This window comes from Mytilus edulis, chromosome 2 (genome assembly GCF_963676685.1).
Source record: "Mytilus edulis chromosome 2, xbMytEdul2.2, whole genome shotgun sequence".
Lineage (NCBI taxonomy): Eukaryota > Metazoa > Mollusca > Bivalvia > Mytilida > Mytilidae > Mytilus > Mytilus edulis.
In genome coordinates, this window is record NC_092345.1 from 54,368,616 (window position 1) to 54,387,226 (window position 18,611).

Genomic DNA, 18,611 nt, shown 5'->3' on the forward strand with positions numbered 1-18,611 from the left:
TTAATTTTGGACCCTTTGGACCTTAATGTAGACCAATTTGAAAACTGGACCAAAAATTAAGAATCTACATACACAGTTAGATTTGGCATATCAAAGAACCCATTTATTCAATTTTTGATGAAATCAAACAAAGTTTAATTTTGGACCCCCATTTGGACCAACTTGAAAACTAGGCCAATAATTAAAAATCTAAGTACATTTTTAAATTCAGCATATCAAAGAACCCCAAGGATTCAATTTTTGTTAAAATCAAACTAAGTTTAATTTTGGACCCTTTGGACCTTAATGTACATGTAGACCAATTTGAGAACGGGACCAAAAATTAAGAATCCTCATACATAGTTAGATTCGGCATATCAAGGAACCCCAATTATTCAATTTTTGATGAAATCACACAAAGTTCAATTTTGGACCCTTTGGGCCCCTTATTCCTAAACTGTTGGGACCAAAACTCCCAAAATCAAACCCAACCTTCCTTTTATGGTCATAAACCTTGTGTTTAAATTTCATTGATTTCTATTTACTTATACTAAAGTTATTGTGCGAAAACCAAGAATAATGCTTATTTGGGCCCTTTTTTTGGCCCTTTATTCCTAAACTGTTAGAACCAAAACTCCCAAAATCAATCCCAACCGTCCTTTTGTGGTCATAAACCTTGTGTCAAAATTTCATAGATTCCTATTCACTTAAACTAAAGTTAAAGTGCGGAAACCAAGAAAATGCTTATTTGGGCCCTTTTTGGCCCCTAATTCCTAAAATGTTGTGACCAAAACTCCCAAAATCAATCCCAACCTTCCTTTTGTGGTCATAAACCTTGTGTTAAAATTTCATTGATTTCTATTCACTTTTACTAAAGTTAGAGTGCGAAAACTAAAAGTATTCGGACGATAGCAAGTAATTACTTGAATGAAAATTTTGTACAAGTAATAACCTGTACAAAATAATAACATGTACACTACATATACAAATATTAGTTACCAAATTACAAAATATTCCGCTTTTGAAGGTACCTAAATTAATGACTCAATAACATCAAATATTGGAGATCTAAAACTGGACATACAATTATATGTTTAAAATTTATAGCAAAGGCACAAATGATAAACAGATTATAATCATGAACTGACTTCAAAAATATATCAACATTATTTAAAAGTTGCAACATTTTCAAACATACTGCAAAAAACAAATATTGACTTCCAGGGAGTTTGTATTTTAGTACTGGTACAGTGAACAATATACTTTTTCTTTTAATTTGATATTGGTAAATGTCTAATAAACCCAAGGTTTCTGTCACTAACAAAACATTTTATTTTTCTGTAGCATGAGACATATATATTCCTAAAACTATTTTTACAGCCATCTAGAATAACAAGAATTGAATATATCCACATCAAAATCATTTTTCTTGATTTCAGGCCCTATATATAAGCCAGACATATAGACAATAATAGTGCATTGACTTGACATATCAACGATAAAAGGATGAGGCTTAGAAACTGGTAAAAGTGAAGCTCTGTCGATCTTTTTCCCCGTTTCGGGCCGAACCGTATATCATTGATATGTCAAGTCAATGCACTATTATTGTCTTTATACTGCAATCTAAAAAAAATCCTGTTTCATTTGTCGATGAATGTGTTAATGTTATTTATTTGATTTAAATATTGGGAAAATCTCTCTTTAAAAAGGCCTCATATCATGCAGGCGGAGAAATATACAACACGAGGAAATGTACATTATCTGTTGAAACCCACGATTGATTGTGAACAAATTCGTTTGAGTATGGACTAAAATATCAACAATAAGCATAAAACATAATGATTTATAGGTTGCAAACATAATATATCAACAAGTGAAATATGTTTTCCAAAATTTTTAAGAGAAACAAGTTTGAGTCGTTCCACGCATCGTTGTATACATTGGAAACAACAACAGGTTGAAGAGGTTGTATGAATAATTAAATATAATTTCATCAACTTCTATTTAAATATTCATGAGGAAAAGTGATATCGGGTCAGTGACTGTATATGACATAGAAATATACAGTCAACACATTTTGACTGCTCAAATAGAAAGAGTGCAGTATAAAAGAATTTAAGCTAACTAGTTGACAGTAATCTCTTACAAACATTCACATGCATTGATTAAGAAGTCAGTTACTCCACAACCAAAAAGTTAAAAGTTCCTTGTACAATAATTTGAATGATGAAATGTCGTCCCTCCCTACTCAAGAAAAACATCACGCAATAACTAAGTTGGATCTTATTAAATATACAGGACATACAATAGCAGTTGTGCATGACAGAAGTACATATAGAGACCATGCTCATTCTAACAAGTGCATTCAACTACTATACAATATATGTACACCAGATAATTATGATTGAAATATTTGAGGCAAATATATTTCTAGTATTAATAAGCTTTTTCTTTTTGAAAAGCAGTTAACATGTCTGCAGATAAATAGCCAAGCATAAAGTGAGCAGTTATACTGGGGTGTTTTGCATTTGCGCCGATTTTTTTTCATTTGCGCCGATTTTTTACAGGAACATTACGGGTAAATTACAGGTTAATAGATATAAGAAGATGTGGTATGAGTGCCAATGAGACAACTCTCCATCAAAGTCATGTTTTTAAAAAATTATCATTATAGACCTTTTCGGTTAACCACTTGTACAAATGAAATGCATTGTCAATCATAACATGTATATATATATATATATATATATATAACTGTTATCCCCTGCTACAAGATACATCTCCAGACTTTTTCCTTGACCGTATCTGTAGTTCTTTAGCCTCTGTCTTTCAGTCATCTGCCACATGGTTATGCTCGTTCTGTGTTTTGATAATAGTTAGACCATCAGAACCCGTTGTGACTCTGGCTTTACACAACTTGATGATACATCGGTTAGCTATGTTGTTATGTTTCAGGACACTAACCTTCCGATATGTATGGCCCTCGATGATTAAACTATTAACTCCTCGGCTCGTTTTAGTGTGCAATATGTCCATCGTGTTACAACAAAGTTCCAGAACAATATGAATCAAAATTAACTTAAACATAAGTGAACAACATTTTTAACCAGATTTTACTTGTATAGTACATGATTTTACAAGTATTAACATACCTGTAAATCTAATCAGGTGCAAATATAAAATCGGCGCAAATGAAAAAATGAAATCAGCGCAAATAAAAGAATGAAATTTTTTTAATTCGCCGTAAATGTCATACGCCCGTTACATGCTGTCTTAATTTTTTTGCCCCAATGCACATGCAAAATGAAACTTCTCATATACAGTGGAATCACATATTTTTGTGGATAAATTGTGGATATTTGATTCAATGTTTTAGCTAAGTCTTTAAGTCATTCAAAAATACTTTCGTTGAAAATTTAAATTTGTGGTTTATCTATACCCACAAAATCAACAAATAAATATTGGTTTTCCATGAATGATAATGAATCCATAGTAAAGGTTATCATTTTTATGCTAAAGTAACATAGCAATTTAAAAATATGGAATAGGAATGATTTTGTTAATAATGATGATTCAAACTAGTTTATGAGTAATTTATGATGTTTTGTCATGATCACTACAATTGCAAGTACTTACACGTAGTCCTTGATTCTAATAACATATACCATATCAATATTCAATGTTTATAGAAATCTAAAGCTATAAACTAGTGAAAACCTTCAAACTGATAAGCATGATACATCAAATTTGGAGTCTGAAAACATTTCAGTTAAATAACCTAAAATATCCATTCATCTAAATTTGCCAAAATGATCATTGTATTAAATCACAGATTGGTGTCAACTTGACCAGAAAAAAAGATATATACATAAAAAAAACGGGTGATTGAAAAGAAATATGCTTCAAATGTTTTGGAGTTTTGGTTTTTTAGGGATGCTGCCTCACTAACATATAACCAACCACCCTTTTAATTTGTAATCAGAGTTGTGACATGAACATTGTACTGTTAAGTTTACAGTTCAAAAGAATGATAATATGTCTAAGATTGAAATTAATTACCTGAATTTGAAACGGATGTAAGACTTCTCCAGTGTTGTCATGGTAATTATACACAAGTGTTTCTAACCAAGCATTGTCTGTATTCCTTGGATCATCAGCATAACCTTTAAATATCTAAAATAATAAATTATATGTGTAATTTATATAAGCATATATCAACACAGAACATTAAAGCTAAGTTAAGGAGGTAGACCTAGGTTAAGGGAAATAACTCTTAAAATCATCAGTATGTTTGTGTCAACCATTTTCAAAAATATATTCTAAGCTTCTAGGTTACGTAGATTATTTTCAATCTGTTTCAGGTAAATGCTTAAAATACATTGATGAATTTGACTTTTACAAACGCTTAACTGATTTAAAGAGTTATCTCCCTGAACCAAGGTCTACCCCCTTAAGAAAGAGCACCTGCATTGCCAATATGTTTTGTTCAGTTTATTGTAGTTAACATTAATTCTGAATGAATATCTTTTGTGAGAGGATTTCTTGTGCATTTTATGTCTCTGAATGAATAGTTTTTTTGGGGGAAGAGTTGTTGTTTCTCAGAATTTTCGTATATGATATATCAAAACAACAATAATAAGGTTAAAATCGTCATGTCAAATATTGATGACATTCCTTGATAATATTGATAGTTATTTGTTTGCTCTTAGTTTATTACAGGATATGTCACTTCAGGTTTCAAATATTTCATGCCACAGCAAGATTTGGGATGTTTTTTTATGCAAACAAAACATTTTAATCAAATTTATTTTGAAAATAACATGAAAAAGTTTAAATTAGTTTCTGTGTTTTGCAACTTATGCAAAAAGAAAAGATCTTGAGTGCTCTTGTTTTAAGCCAAGCCCAAGCAACTAAAGGATTTTTTTTTATTTACCAATTCTCCTTCTTCAAACATGATTTTTAATTTATCTTTTATTTTCTTTTTATGTTCTTCATTGTCCATTAGACCACCAAGGGCCTCTTCTTTAAATTCAGCTTTCAAGCATTCATAAACATTTTGTCCTGGGTCAACCATACCCTAGTAATAAAGAAAACATATATAGTTGTATAAATATATGCAAGATGTGTCTGATAATTATAACAATAATAAAAGTTTCTATATTAAAGTTTTCCAATATATTAAAAAGTAACAGTAACCTTTGTTAAACTATGCTTATAAGGAAATTATTTTAAACAGCTTTTTGAAAAGTAAAAGCAAAGAAGTAGAATAGTAACTTTTAAGCTGGCAATCATAATCAAAATACTTTTTAAAACCTTACTATACATCTACACATGTACAATATTTCTTCAAATGAAAGAGTTTTTACAAATCATATCATTTAATAATAATTTGAACATTTTTGTTTACAAAAATCAGTATCTAATTCATAGTAAAAAAAAGCAAAATAACAAAAATACCGAAATCCGAGGACAATACAAAACGGGAAGTCCATAATCAAATGGCAAAATCAAAGCTCAAATACATCAAATAAGTGGATTAGAACTATCATATTCCTGACATAGGAATAACATCCCAATGACATTTATGTTCCTTCACGATTTTTAAATTCAAGAGGCCAAAAATTTCCGTATCATATACGTGTTCCTTCTTCTCTAGTGACAAATATAACACATGAACTTCTAAAGAATACAAAACCAAACAACATTTAACATTTTGGACAAGGCCAACATTTTCTGATACTAACTTACAATTTAACGATAAACCTATATCAAACTTACTCCAGGTAAACTGCATAATTTGTTGTCACTTCGAATGATGGCTATAAATTCAAACACATATTTTCCATTATCTAGTATTTTTTCACCACTGGCATTTCTTTTCCATCTGTAAAAATTATGATAATTCTTATGGGCTTACTATTTGAAATAACATAATTTTCTACATAAATCTTTTTTTTAAAATAATATCTTCTATCTACAATGATGATAGCCCTAAGTTAATTTAAAAATAAAAGATCTTCACCAACATTTTGTCTCATACAAAGGTGAAGGGGCATTAAGGCCTGGTTTTGGCCCAAGAAAATAAAATGTTTGATAACTTTCTCAAATTGGCACATAATGTTTAGAAATGCATAGGGTCAAGAAATATCAATGAAAAACATTAAGATTTATATGTGATGACGTCACAATTACTTCATAATATGTACTGTTTTCACAAAAATGATGAAAAATACAGAATTTATGCAGTTTTCTATCTTTAATTCTGTTGTGGAAATATCGTGCGCAGCCAAGAAACAACAAAATAATTTAACAGAAGCTTTATTATAACTATTGACAAAATCTCACTTCTTGGGTGCGCACATACTTTTTCAATCTAAAATATACTTAAAAATTTGATGAAAAACAAAGAAATCCCGAAATTTTACAAAATATGCAAATTAAGTCATGATTTGTTGCCATGGTAACTTGTTCAATGTCCAAAATTGTTTTGTTTTTCTGAATACCTTGTACCTTAGATATTGTACAGTAATTTAAAAATATGTATGATAAATTTTAAATTTACAGTATTTTTTGGGCCAAATAAGGGCCTTAATTGTCCTTACTCCTTTGTGATATGCAGAGAAAAAGATTTTACTATTAATATTAAATCAAGATTGTAAGAAATATCTATGCTATGTTTGTTTTTCAATTATTCAAATTGTTTATAAAAGACACAAATTGAAATGTGAATAAGAAAATGGAAAGATATGCATCATATTAGGAAAACAGAACTTTCTTGAATATACAAGTTTTTAACACATACTGATAAGAAACAGATTTTTTTTCTTTAAACTAATTGTTAATTTTCACTATTCCATGCATACTTAATTCTATTCCAATAAATGACAAAAATTGAAGAAAATAAATCCTTTATTCTTTAAATAATTACCTTGTAACTATAGGATCACCAGCTTGGTTTGGTCCCCATCTACCAAGCAGACCCCTTCCTATCATTCCTGTTCTACCCATTGGGTTTCTGGGTATACCATCTATCATTTGATATTCACCAAGATAACTGGTTCTGTTGTATTTACAAGACTCATCATATGCATTAAACTTGATTTTATTCAACCTCTTCTTTGGTGACCTACAATTAATCAATAAATCAATAAAATTTTAATTTTAATACTTTTTTTCAAATTCAGAAAAAAGACAATCTGATGGACAGCAACATAGCTTATAAATCTAGTCACTAGACCATGATCTACTAGACAGGGCCTGACAATAGTCAACAAATTGAGATGTACATACCGTAATGTAACTTTATAGAAATTTTTGTTGTTTATAGCAAATAGTTCCTATCAATACAACGTACACAGAAAAACTCAACATTGAAAATTGCTAATTAATTCATAGAACAATGACAAAGGGGGCAGGGCATTAAAATAGATATAAACTGATAGTAATGCAATTTCATACAAAATATCATTGATTTATCACAAGTAGATCCTATCAAAAAAACAAAAGCAGAATACTTTAACATTGAAAATTTGCTTTTTCTAAGACCACATAAGGGATAATTTTATTGTATGATTTAGGACCCCTTTACTGGTTTCGAAAATGTTCAATACAATAAAGTTAACAGCTAATTTAAGTGTAATTTACTGGTTTCGAAAATGTTCAATACAATAAAGTTAACAGCTAATTTAAGTGTAATTTACTGGTTTCGAAAATGTTTAATAAAATAAAGCTAACAGCTAATTTAAGTGTAATTTACCAATACTTACAGTTCTAACAGATTAACATGATCTGCCCAGGAAGGATTGGCTTTAACCTCAGGAGCCTCATAATACACTGGCTTGTACTCTGGCCATGTGATCTACAAAAAAACTCATACATTTATGGTGTGTTTGATCAGTTTGTAGGTTGTTATTAGAACATAACATCATTCATTAGTAATATTTTAATATTGACATCAGTTATGTTATAGTTATCTAAACATGTGCCTTATTTCTAACAGTTTTTACTTTAACAAATAAATGTACAGGAGGTGGTGCTAATCAGAAGGCACTTGCAATATGATTGCATGGTGGTGTTTGTTATGACCCCCAAATCAGAAAACTCTCCACTAGAGACCAAATTACAAAGAAATTAACAACTATAGCATGTATAGGTCAAGGTTCAAAGCCTATATTCATATTCCTATATATACTATTGTAAATTTTAATGGTATTTATAACAACTGAAGGCAATAAGTCAGAGCTTTAATTTAAATCAGCCAAGGGGTTTTATAGAAAAAATTAATATATTTTCCATGATAACTTTCAGAAAATTATAGCGAAATAGATTTCTCTAATGGGAACCAACTTCCTAAAAATGTCATGCTGCATTACTACCGGTAAATGTAAATTTGAAAGGAACTGTCATTGTACCTTCATTTGACAGCATATAAAACAGTAGCAAGGTGAGATAATTTTTAAAAGCTTAATTGTGATTTTTTTTTCATGATTATAGCCCAAAAATGATTAAAAATTAACAAAAATTGAAAATCATCAAAATGGGTACTTTCAAATGCCTAATTAGCACAATAAACAGCTGCGCCATGAGCGCATGATACGCCCGACGTCTTTTGTGGAAGTTTTATGCAATAATCATAAATAGTTTCTGAGGAAGTTTTAAGCAATAACCATTTATTGTTTTTGAGACACGGCGGGACATGTGAACCCCCCTCCCCCCCCCCCCCCACCCTGTTTTTTTTTTACAAATATCACTAAAAAAAAATTTTGAATCAAACCAAAAAGTATACAGATCTTTAAATTAGTATAACAAAGAAGTGTGTACAGTTTCAAGCAATAATCATAAATTGTTTTTGAGATACGGCGCGGCATGTAAAAAAAAACCTCCCCTTTTTTTACAAAATACTCAATAACTCAAAAATAAAATTTTGAATCATCACCAAAAAGTATACAGATCTTTAGATAAATATAACAAAGAAGTGTGTAAAGTTTTAAGCAATAATCATAAATAGTTTTTGAGATACGGCACGACATGTAAAAAAACCCTCCCCCTTTTTTACAAAATACTCAATAACTCAAAAATGAAATTTTGAATCATCACCAAAAAGTATACAGATCTTTAGATTAATATAACAAAGAAGTGTGTAAAGTTTTAAGCAATAATCAGAAATCGTTTTTGAGATACGGCGCGACATGTAAAAAAAACCTCTCCCTTTTTTACAAAATACTCAAAAACTCAAAAAATGAAATTTTCAATCATCACCAAAAAGTATACAGATATTAAGATTAATATAACTAAGAAGTGTGTAAAGTTTTAAGCAATAATCAAGAAACGTTTTTGAGATACGGTGCGACATGTGAAAATAAACAGCTGCGCCATGAGCGCATGATACGCCCGACGTCTTGTGTGGAAGTTTTATGCAATAATCATAAATAGTTTCTGAGGAAGTTTTAAACAATAACCATTTATTGTTTTTGAGACACGGCGGGACATGTGAAACCACACCCGTTGTATAAAAACACACCCGTTTTAGTTACAAAGTGCCGTTACTCAAAAAGTTTAAATCTTATTTTCACCAAAAAGTATACAGATCATTTGACCATCATAAGAAACAACTATATTAAGTTTCATGAAATTTGGATAAGTCGTTCTCAAGTTACGGTGCAACATGTTTACGCAGGACAGACGGACGGACAGATAGACGGACGGACACCGGAAATTTGTATACCATAATACGTCCCGTCAAAAGTTTGACGGGCGTATAAAAATGAAGTGCACTACCAATTGATTTTTCTTCACCAATTATTTTCAGAGTCATGTAAACCAAAAAATCAGGTTAAGAAAAAAAGTTTAATTCTAGCCATATTTTTGCCTCCTCAGAGGTGTATATCCTTAATAAAATTTTATCAAAGCATTTTTCTTTCTTAATCAAAGTCCAATTTATCACAGGCAGTTTCTGAAAAATGGACAATTAGGACTGAGGCCAAGTGATTGTAAAAACTCACAATGGCATCATGTTCCATACCAGTCAAATAAAGTTTGATAAAAGCATTTTCTTTTTCAGACCAAGTCCAATCTTTCACAGTGTGTCAGGAAAAGTTGTTATGGGATACAAAACAATTTGCTGTCAATTTAGAGAAATTATTGTATGCATTATTCTGCAGATTTTAGGAGACTGAGCTAAAACGTTAGATTAATTAATTCGATTTCAGGAAAAACTTCATACAGATATGTGAATCAGATATCATAATGCATTTCTTATTATTGCGATACTCAGCCAGTTGCCTTATTCAGATTAATAAAATTTTCGCAATAATATTTGACTTTATAGTATCATGTCTACACTACAAACTTACACCCCAGGAAGCCATATCTTCTGGTACAGGGAATTTCTTTATACCAGTACCAACATAGTTAACACTACGAGACTTAGTCTGAGTTTCTGTTTGCTGACTAATCATACTCTGTACATACATCGAATCTTGTTCTTTCTGTTGCTTTTCCTTCTTCAACTCTGAAGGATAGATATTATTTTAGTGTTATACAAATGTTACAAAATTGTTGACATAAATAAAATATACACATGGAAAAAAGTATTGCAACACCAAATTGAAATTGAAATTAAAAAAACACTTTTTATTTTTTTGTGATATAATTTGGTAAAACATTATTTAAGTATCACCTGAGTTTAATCAATAAATATCGACTCGGTAAGTTTTTATCTGCACATGCAGCTTCTGTACCCGTAAACAGCAAAACAGGTGTTTTCATCCTCATTGTTTTCAACACTTTAAATAACCAAAATTTTAAAGTTATGTGATTGACACCTTGTAATGGGTCATCGACAACTCTTAACTGCAGCAAGATGACAGATTATCAGCATGAGTGAAGCAGGAGGTCGCTGTAATAACTGCACGTATTGTTGGTCATCACCATTCCACTAGAAGTCGTTTTGAGAATTAAAAATGGCACTAAACGATGTTAAAGACCTTCCGAAATAAAGAAGACCCTCTATACCATTTGCTAGGGAAAATCAAGCATAAAAAAGGTTGGTCAGAAGGAAACCCCTTGCATACAATACAATCCAAAAAAGAGAGTGTTTGGCATACAGGGACCTTTTAACAAGAACTGTTCGAGATTGACTCATCGCTACTGGTTATCGTGCGATAAGACCATTTCGGAGACCTTTGTTCACGAACAGACACAGTTTTCCGTATCCAATGTAGTGCAGAGCTCGCTAAAATTGAAAATTAGCATCATGGAGGAAGATTCATTGTTCCAATGGAATTCGGGTCATCTTCCGTGGACGGATCGTAGCCCAGATTTGAACAATATCGAGCATATATGGGACACTATTGGGCGGGAAGTGCGCGAAAGGACACCCCAGTTCAAACACATCATGAAATAAACAATGCCCTTCATCAGAAATGGTTGCTGCTACCTTAGCAACAAATTAGTCGATTTTTGGCAGGAATCAGAAGACGTTAAGATGTGGTTATCCGTTTGAATGGAGGCTGCGCACAAAGTACTAATTCTTTGGCGTGTAACGATCAACCATGATGTGAACAGTCATCTGAAGATTAATTTTGAAATGTCTGACATTGTAAAGTTCGACTACAGTCAAAGTTGTAAAATGCATTTTTTTGTACAAAAAACGCTTCATTTTGTTATTAAAATTGTGGTTATATAAATCATTTTTCTTTAAACATTTTTTGTTCGTTTCAATGCCAATGTTATCATAAACTATGTTTCAATAATATCATACAAATATCTTATTATATATCATCCAAAAAAAGAGGCTGATTTTTCAATTTTTGAAAAATCAAGGTGTTGCAATACTTTTTTCCATGTGTATATATAAATGGTATTTTAATTGATACAACTAAAAGCATAAAGATGGTAGAAATATGTTCCATTTTCCTAAGCAGTGGGACACATTTTGGTGATATTTGAATTGGAGATATCTGCCTTAGTCCTAGAAAAAAATTTAAGAACGAATACGTTCATACACAATGAACAACCTAGTCAAATTTAAAAAGCATTGTTTTCCTTACAAGTATGGTTATACACATGCACATTATTTTGTTACTTGAAATCTGTGTATATCTCAATTATAAATTTCAAGCATTTCATGCCTTACAAAAAAATCTAAGATTTCATGAGTTCTATTTTAAGAAGTATATTTTTTAAATGACACAGTTGTCAGTAATAAAAATATACAACATTTACCTTGTGAGAAAATCTGTATCAGAGTTACAAACTTGATGAAAAACAGTTATAATTACAAATCTTTTTCTTCCAACTTTATTAAAAAGTAAGATGTTTTTCTCATTGTTGAAGACTGCACAAAGACATGTACTTGTTTACATCCTAGTCTTTTGGTGGATAGTTTTTTTCGTATTGGCAATCATTACAGACTCCTTATTTTATACTGCCTTAGGTTCAAGTTGTTATGAAAGATCACCACCGGAAGAAAAATATACAATATCAGTCTAGAGGTATTTGTGTAATTTACTCTTAATTCATTTTCTAGTTGAGTGATATACAATAGGCATAGTTTAATAGTGTCAATTATATCAAATCAACGTGCAAAATAAGAAAATTCGTAAAGTCAAGCAAGTCCAGAAAATGGAAATTTGTTGCAATAAAATTGTGATATTTCACTAAATCTAATTCTTTAAGATGTGTACTTAGGCAAATATTTGTTGCAACAACAATGAATTGTTTCATGTAAACTTCAACCAGGAAGTAATAAAACCTACTTTCGTTTTCCTTCTTGGCCGGATCATAGGCCTCTGGAGCAGGACCATCTAGTGATAGTTTACTTTTCTTCATGGCATTTACAATCCATTTAAGTGATTCTGCTGAAGTCTGAACCTGATAAATAATGTAGAAATAAAATTTGTAGTTTTATTCATACTTTCAAGATATCACTATTATTAATTAAATTTTGGTCATTTGCAATATTTGTATTTGTAGCTTTCTGATCATTGAAACAGCTAACAGATGTTTTCCAAATTCATACAGATTATGTATTCAACAAAAATGTCCCTAAGCAGAAGTCCTATAACAATCTTCAAGTAAACTTCTGGATGTAATTTGCATATGCATAATATAATTCTTTTGCTCTTGAAGGTATTACTGGAATTTTGATATTAGAGATTCATTTTTTTGTAAATTTATTTATAAACAGAACACACATTAGAAGAAGCAATCATGATGAAATCTTAATTCCAACTATGGTTGATGGTAATTTATAATACAAGTATTGTCCCAAAATATCAACATGATCAAGGAAAACTATCAGAGACCTACTATATCAGGGAAAATAAATAAGTTGTCATCTGAAACAAATGTGAAGTTTTTGGACAATTTAACTTAAGGATGCCAAGGCATAAAAACAAAGTAATGCCTCAACTGTCAACCAATTTTCTTTTTAGAAAATTATTTTCCTTTTGACTTAGAGTGGGGGGCCCATATTCGCCGGGGACACAATTTCGCCGTTTTATGATTTTGAGGTGTAAACACTTCAAAGGATGGCTGAAATGGAAGAAATATGCCAATAAATTATGATTTTATAACAAATATGATTATTTTTTAAACTTAGACAAAATTACGGCACTTACTGCAAAAGATCGAAAAACGGACAACGATTTTCCGTCAATTTCCTGAATGAAAAACAGGATATTCATAGATTTTTTTCTACACATTTTTTTGACTGATTGGCCTAAATTTCTGTTTTTTACACCTTTGAAATGTCTGCTGTTCATCTATAATGAAATCTATTTGATAAATATTATATAAAGCTGCAGTTATTTGGTTTTAAATAGATGTGTAAAAACGGCGAATATGTGTCCCCCATTGACAAAACTTCAGGAAATTTCAAACACCTTTTAATCTAACTTTACAGATGATTATTTTCAAACAAACATGTTTTCAAGCTTAGGAATGTTTTGCATTTGAAGTTATCTTCATATAGAAATATCAGTATACTTCAAAAACATATAGACCTGAACATAAACTGTAGAAAACATGGAAAGATATGGCGAAAATGAGCACCCCACTCTATATATATTTTTGTAAAAACAATTTTTGAAAATCCATTTTTCTTGGACTTGGACTATTAATTTCATAGTTTTGGGTCTGCAATAAAAGAAGTTACATATTTGGTTTAAACTGCCAATAGCTAAATTTCAAAGATATTTGGCAATCATACCACATTTTCTTATCTTTATATTTATTTAATAAAGTAACATTGATATTTTTTTAACCTAAACATTGCTTTAAACCAAATGAAAACAACTAAGATCTGAACCAGCATAATTGTAGGCCTCCCATATTTGCAGTTTCAAAATTCCACAAATATTGTGTACCTGGTCTTCTAAACTTCTGAGTCTTTTGTCAAGTTGTTCAGGCATTTTAACAATAGGCTGAATATCAAAGTTTCTTGCTCCTGATACCTGTGATGGTTGACTGGTTTCATGCACCTCATCCATCCTTACAAGAAGGTGATCTAATCTGAAATACAAAATTGTTTAAACATAATTCAAACAAATGTGGACACACAGAAAAGCAGAGCTGCGTATTTGCGTGATGACGCAATTCAAATGATTAAAAACCCAATGCAATTGCCCATTGCAGAGTTCAATAACCCAATTAATTCAAAGGAAAACCCAATTATATGCCAAAACCATGAGTTCTTACACTTTTATTCGCTATCGTTTGCATTATTTACCCTTATCTAATTATGGTCGTCGCGTAAATATATTTTTTTTATAATATTTATAATTGGAAATTTCCTTTCGTTCTAAAAATAGAGCCCTGCATCAAGCAGCTGAAATGGGTCCCTGTTGAAATTTTCCGTTGCTCAAAAGGTACACGTGTTTATGAAAACAGTTTGATCTTCTCGGCATTTATCCAATTAGCGTTTGTCATGTTTTCATATTTTTTTCGAATTGCTCAGTACTTATCGTAACATACAATGAATTGAAATGAAAGTAAATGTTATGTCTGGTAAAAATATTGAATAGAAACATGTTTTCATCTTCTTTTTGATAGCTGAGGACAAGTTATAATGATAACAAGACTCAGCTAGTGTTTTATGAAGCCTCCGTCGAAAGCACGAGCGTGTTTGCGTACCTTAACGAGAACATTGCTAGAACGATAAACATGTTCTTCAAGAACGAAAATCAGTTGGAAAAAGTGAAAGGCCAAATTAATTATGACATGATATGTAGTTGGAAAGCATCGAAAACCAAAAGTTCTAATAAGGGACAACTTAACTCAAATTTATGTTCATTAAATAAAACAAAAACATTCAGGTACAATTTTAGTTTATATATTATTTTTTCATTTTTAGTTGATGAGCAAGTACATATATCTGTTTTGTTATGTCAATGCAGCTTGAAACTTTCTTTGTTTTGGTCTTATTGTTCTGTATGGTTAAGATAGTTGTCTTATTGTTCTGTATGCTTAAGATAGTTGTCTTATTGTTCTGTATGGTTAAGATAGTTGTCTTATTGTTCTGTATGGTTAAGATAGTTGTCTTATTGTTCTGTATGGTTAAGATAGTTGTCTTATTGTTCTGTATGGTTAAGATAGTTGTCTTATTGTTCTGTATGGTTAAGATAGTTGTCTTATTGTTCTGTATGGTTAAGATAGTTGTCTTATTGTCTTAACCATACAGAACAATTATGCTTAAGATAGCTGTCTTATTGTTCTGTATGGTTAAGATAGTTGTCTAATTGTTCTGTATGCTTAAGATAGCTGTCTTATTGGAAAACTGCAGTATAACATTGTCATTTATTTATTTGATGTTGCAGAATTATTAGTAAATTGAAGTTGAATGTGTTGTCCATAATTAAACCACCCTTTAAACTTGGTCAAGGTTTTGGGGTATATCTTAAATCTGGGAACTACTTATTATTTTTTATTAAAAAGTAGATCTGGCAAATAGGTGAAAGGACTGGCAAAACTTTCTTACAGCACCTAAATTTCACATATATTACAAAAAAATCTTAACACTAAGCCAGACCTACCCCAAATTAACTGTAGGATATCATATGGGATCTAGAAAGGTAATTAGTTACTGTCCAACTATAGTCATACCAGCTGCAGTTTATATAAGTTGTGAGATAATACAAAACTGGCAGAACTTTTAAAACGGGACACAAATCAAACGTACAATTGCTCGTCAGTGTATAAACCAAACAAAACAGCTAAGCACATATACAAAGAAAGAAATATATCAAAGATGGAAAAACATCTTGGGTTGATATAATGTGATTATAATAAATAATCATGCCTAAATATTCAATATTGTGTTGATGAAAAAACCCAATACATTAAGGAGCTTGGTGGTGAAAAACCCAATTTGATATTTGCTTGAGGGGTGAATCGGAATTGATAATGCAATTAAAAACTCTATCACCCAATTACATAAAAAAATGGTGGGTAAAAACCCCAATTTGTGAATTCTTATCTGGAGCTCTGAGAAAAGTCCTGTACACTCATACATAACATCCCTCCGACTGTTATGTAAACCTTGCAATGAATTGTTTATCAGTTATTGCTGATCAGCTGTTTCTTTTTAATGCAAGTGAATATAGCTTTCTCATTTGAATTGTTTTAAATTTGACATTTTCAGGGCCTTTTATGACTTACTGTGCTCATTGGTGAAGGCTGTACAGTGACCCACAAATGAACCACAGGAAAAGGATAAATTGTGTAAGAATCAGAGAAAAGATGATAGATAAAACATTTTAGGTCATACACATGTGAAAATAATTTATTTGTGATTTGTTTTATATGTTAAATCTACACCAAAAATCTCAATATAATTTTAAAAGTGTTTACATATTGTCACCAACCTGTAATTTCAAATGTATTAGCTAGTAACAACTGTTCAGTGGCGGATCCAGGGGGGCGTTCCGGGGGTGCGCACCCCCCCTTTATTTTTGCCGATCAATGCATTTGTATCGGGACATATGTTTTGCACCCCCCTTTGCCCTGGGTGCCCTGGGTTAGCACCCCCCCTTTCGAAAATTCCTGCATCCGCCCCTGCTGTTAGTGTATATGCTAGAGACTTGGTCCATGACAAGCATCAAGTAAGATACACTATAAAACAATAATTAATACCTTTCATGGGTTAACTGCATTTTTATTTCCAGTCTTTCTAAATCCATCATTTCTAGTTTGTGGAGATAAGCATCTGCAATCACATTTTCCCACTGTATCAACTGACGTTCATTTGGAAATCTCTTTACTGTAAAATAAAGATTGATTGTGAAAATAAGGAATTCAAATACTTCATAAATAGTTCATTGTAAATTCTACATACTACTGACTTTTCTTTTTTTTTATATAATTTTTGTTAATCATAAATCTTATAAAAACTAAGCACAACACAACTCTTATACAAAGTATCAAAATATTCGCTGTTTTTTACTAGTCTTTTTTTTTTTTATATTATTCACCATTAAAAAAATTAACCCCTTCTTGTAGGTCTAGTAAAGCCCAAAATTAACTTTGGTAAAACTGAAAAAAAAATTGGATAACAAATAAAAGAGGTAAATAATGTGATGAAATAGCAACAATTATGTGGAGGATTCTGACAATGAAATCTTATATCTGATTAAGGAAGAGTTTGGTATAATAGGTAGACTAAAAAAAATAAAAATATGTATTATATATGAACTATTATTTTCGCTGTAACTATGTACTAGTGTATGAGAATAAAATCATTCATTCAACAAACAAACAAACAGACAATCAGGACAATCAATATATAATGCTACATATTGTGGTATAATATGGAAAACAAAAATCAATATAATTGTAAGGAAAAACCAAATTAACAGAGAAACTCACTTAGGTCTGATTGATTAGTTGATAAGCATTTATTACAGCATGTTCGTGCACACCAACGTATGAACAAAAATATGTGGCTGATCAATATTAATGGTGAAGGCAAAGGCGGCTTGGAGTAGTATTCATAAATTAAAATATAACGTTGAAAATTCCAATGCTGGTCAGTTCTGTCTTGTATCCTCTGTATGGAGAAACTGAAATCAGAATAAATATTGTAAGGAATCTTCATAAAAAAGTAAAAACAAACATTTATGTGAAATAATTATTCATCTCTGCTGTTGAAACTATATATATATATGTAAATAGGAATTTTATACAGCGAAATTATTGCGAAATAATGCACTTTTATATTTGCCTTGGAAATAGTTCTCAACAATTACTGTAAATCATCTATTTTTTGCAAGCAATTAATTTATTTTCAAGGCTCTCATGAGTAGAAAAAATAACATGAACATAAATAGTTGCAAATATGTCAAAGTTAAGTTTAACCAACCATTTTCTTTAAAAAAAAACTTGTACAAAGTCCTAATTATGACATTTGTTTTCTGTTTGTTCCATTGATTGATTAAATTTAAAGTTTGATTTTTTCAGCTTGAAGGCCCTCCCCCTTTTTTAATTTACCTTGGAGTTCAGAATTTTTGTTCACATTTTTTTTGTGGATCTTATCTAATAAGAGTTTACAAATATAATTAGAAAATCAGCCACATAAATTACTGCAAAAACAGCTGAATAGATCTAACTCGAAAAAAGTATCTTCATTAAGTTGG

At 30.8% G+C, this 18,611-nt stretch overlaps 1 protein-coding gene across 1 annotated transcript in view; it reads right to left on the minus strand.

Moving 5' to 3' along the window:
* LOC139510255 (transient receptor potential cation channel subfamily M member-like 2) overlaps positions 1 to 18,611 on the minus strand; it is an 87,300-nt gene that overhangs the window by 14,823 nt on the left and 53,866 nt on the right. The window contains exons 28-38 of the mRNA XM_071296745.1: positions 17,845 to 18,038; positions 17,113 to 17,239; positions 14,349 to 14,493; positions 12,738 to 12,852; positions 10,332 to 10,489; positions 7,746 to 7,837; positions 6,908 to 7,105; positions 5,758 to 5,863; positions 4,913 to 5,056; positions 4,039 to 4,152; positions 3,616 to 3,630 (exon numbers count right to left, since the gene is read on the minus strand). Coding sequence (XP_071152846.1) covers positions 3,616 to 3,630; positions 4,039 to 4,152; positions 4,913 to 5,056; positions 5,758 to 5,863; positions 6,908 to 7,105; positions 7,746 to 7,837; positions 10,332 to 10,489; positions 12,738 to 12,852; positions 14,349 to 14,493; positions 17,113 to 17,239; positions 17,845 to 18,038 — 1,408 coding nt within the window. The remainder of the gene's footprint in view (positions 1 to 3,615; positions 3,631 to 4,038; positions 4,153 to 4,912; positions 5,057 to 5,757; positions 5,864 to 6,907; positions 7,106 to 7,745; positions 7,838 to 10,331; positions 10,490 to 12,737; positions 12,853 to 14,348; positions 14,494 to 17,112; positions 17,240 to 17,844; positions 18,039 to 18,611) is intronic.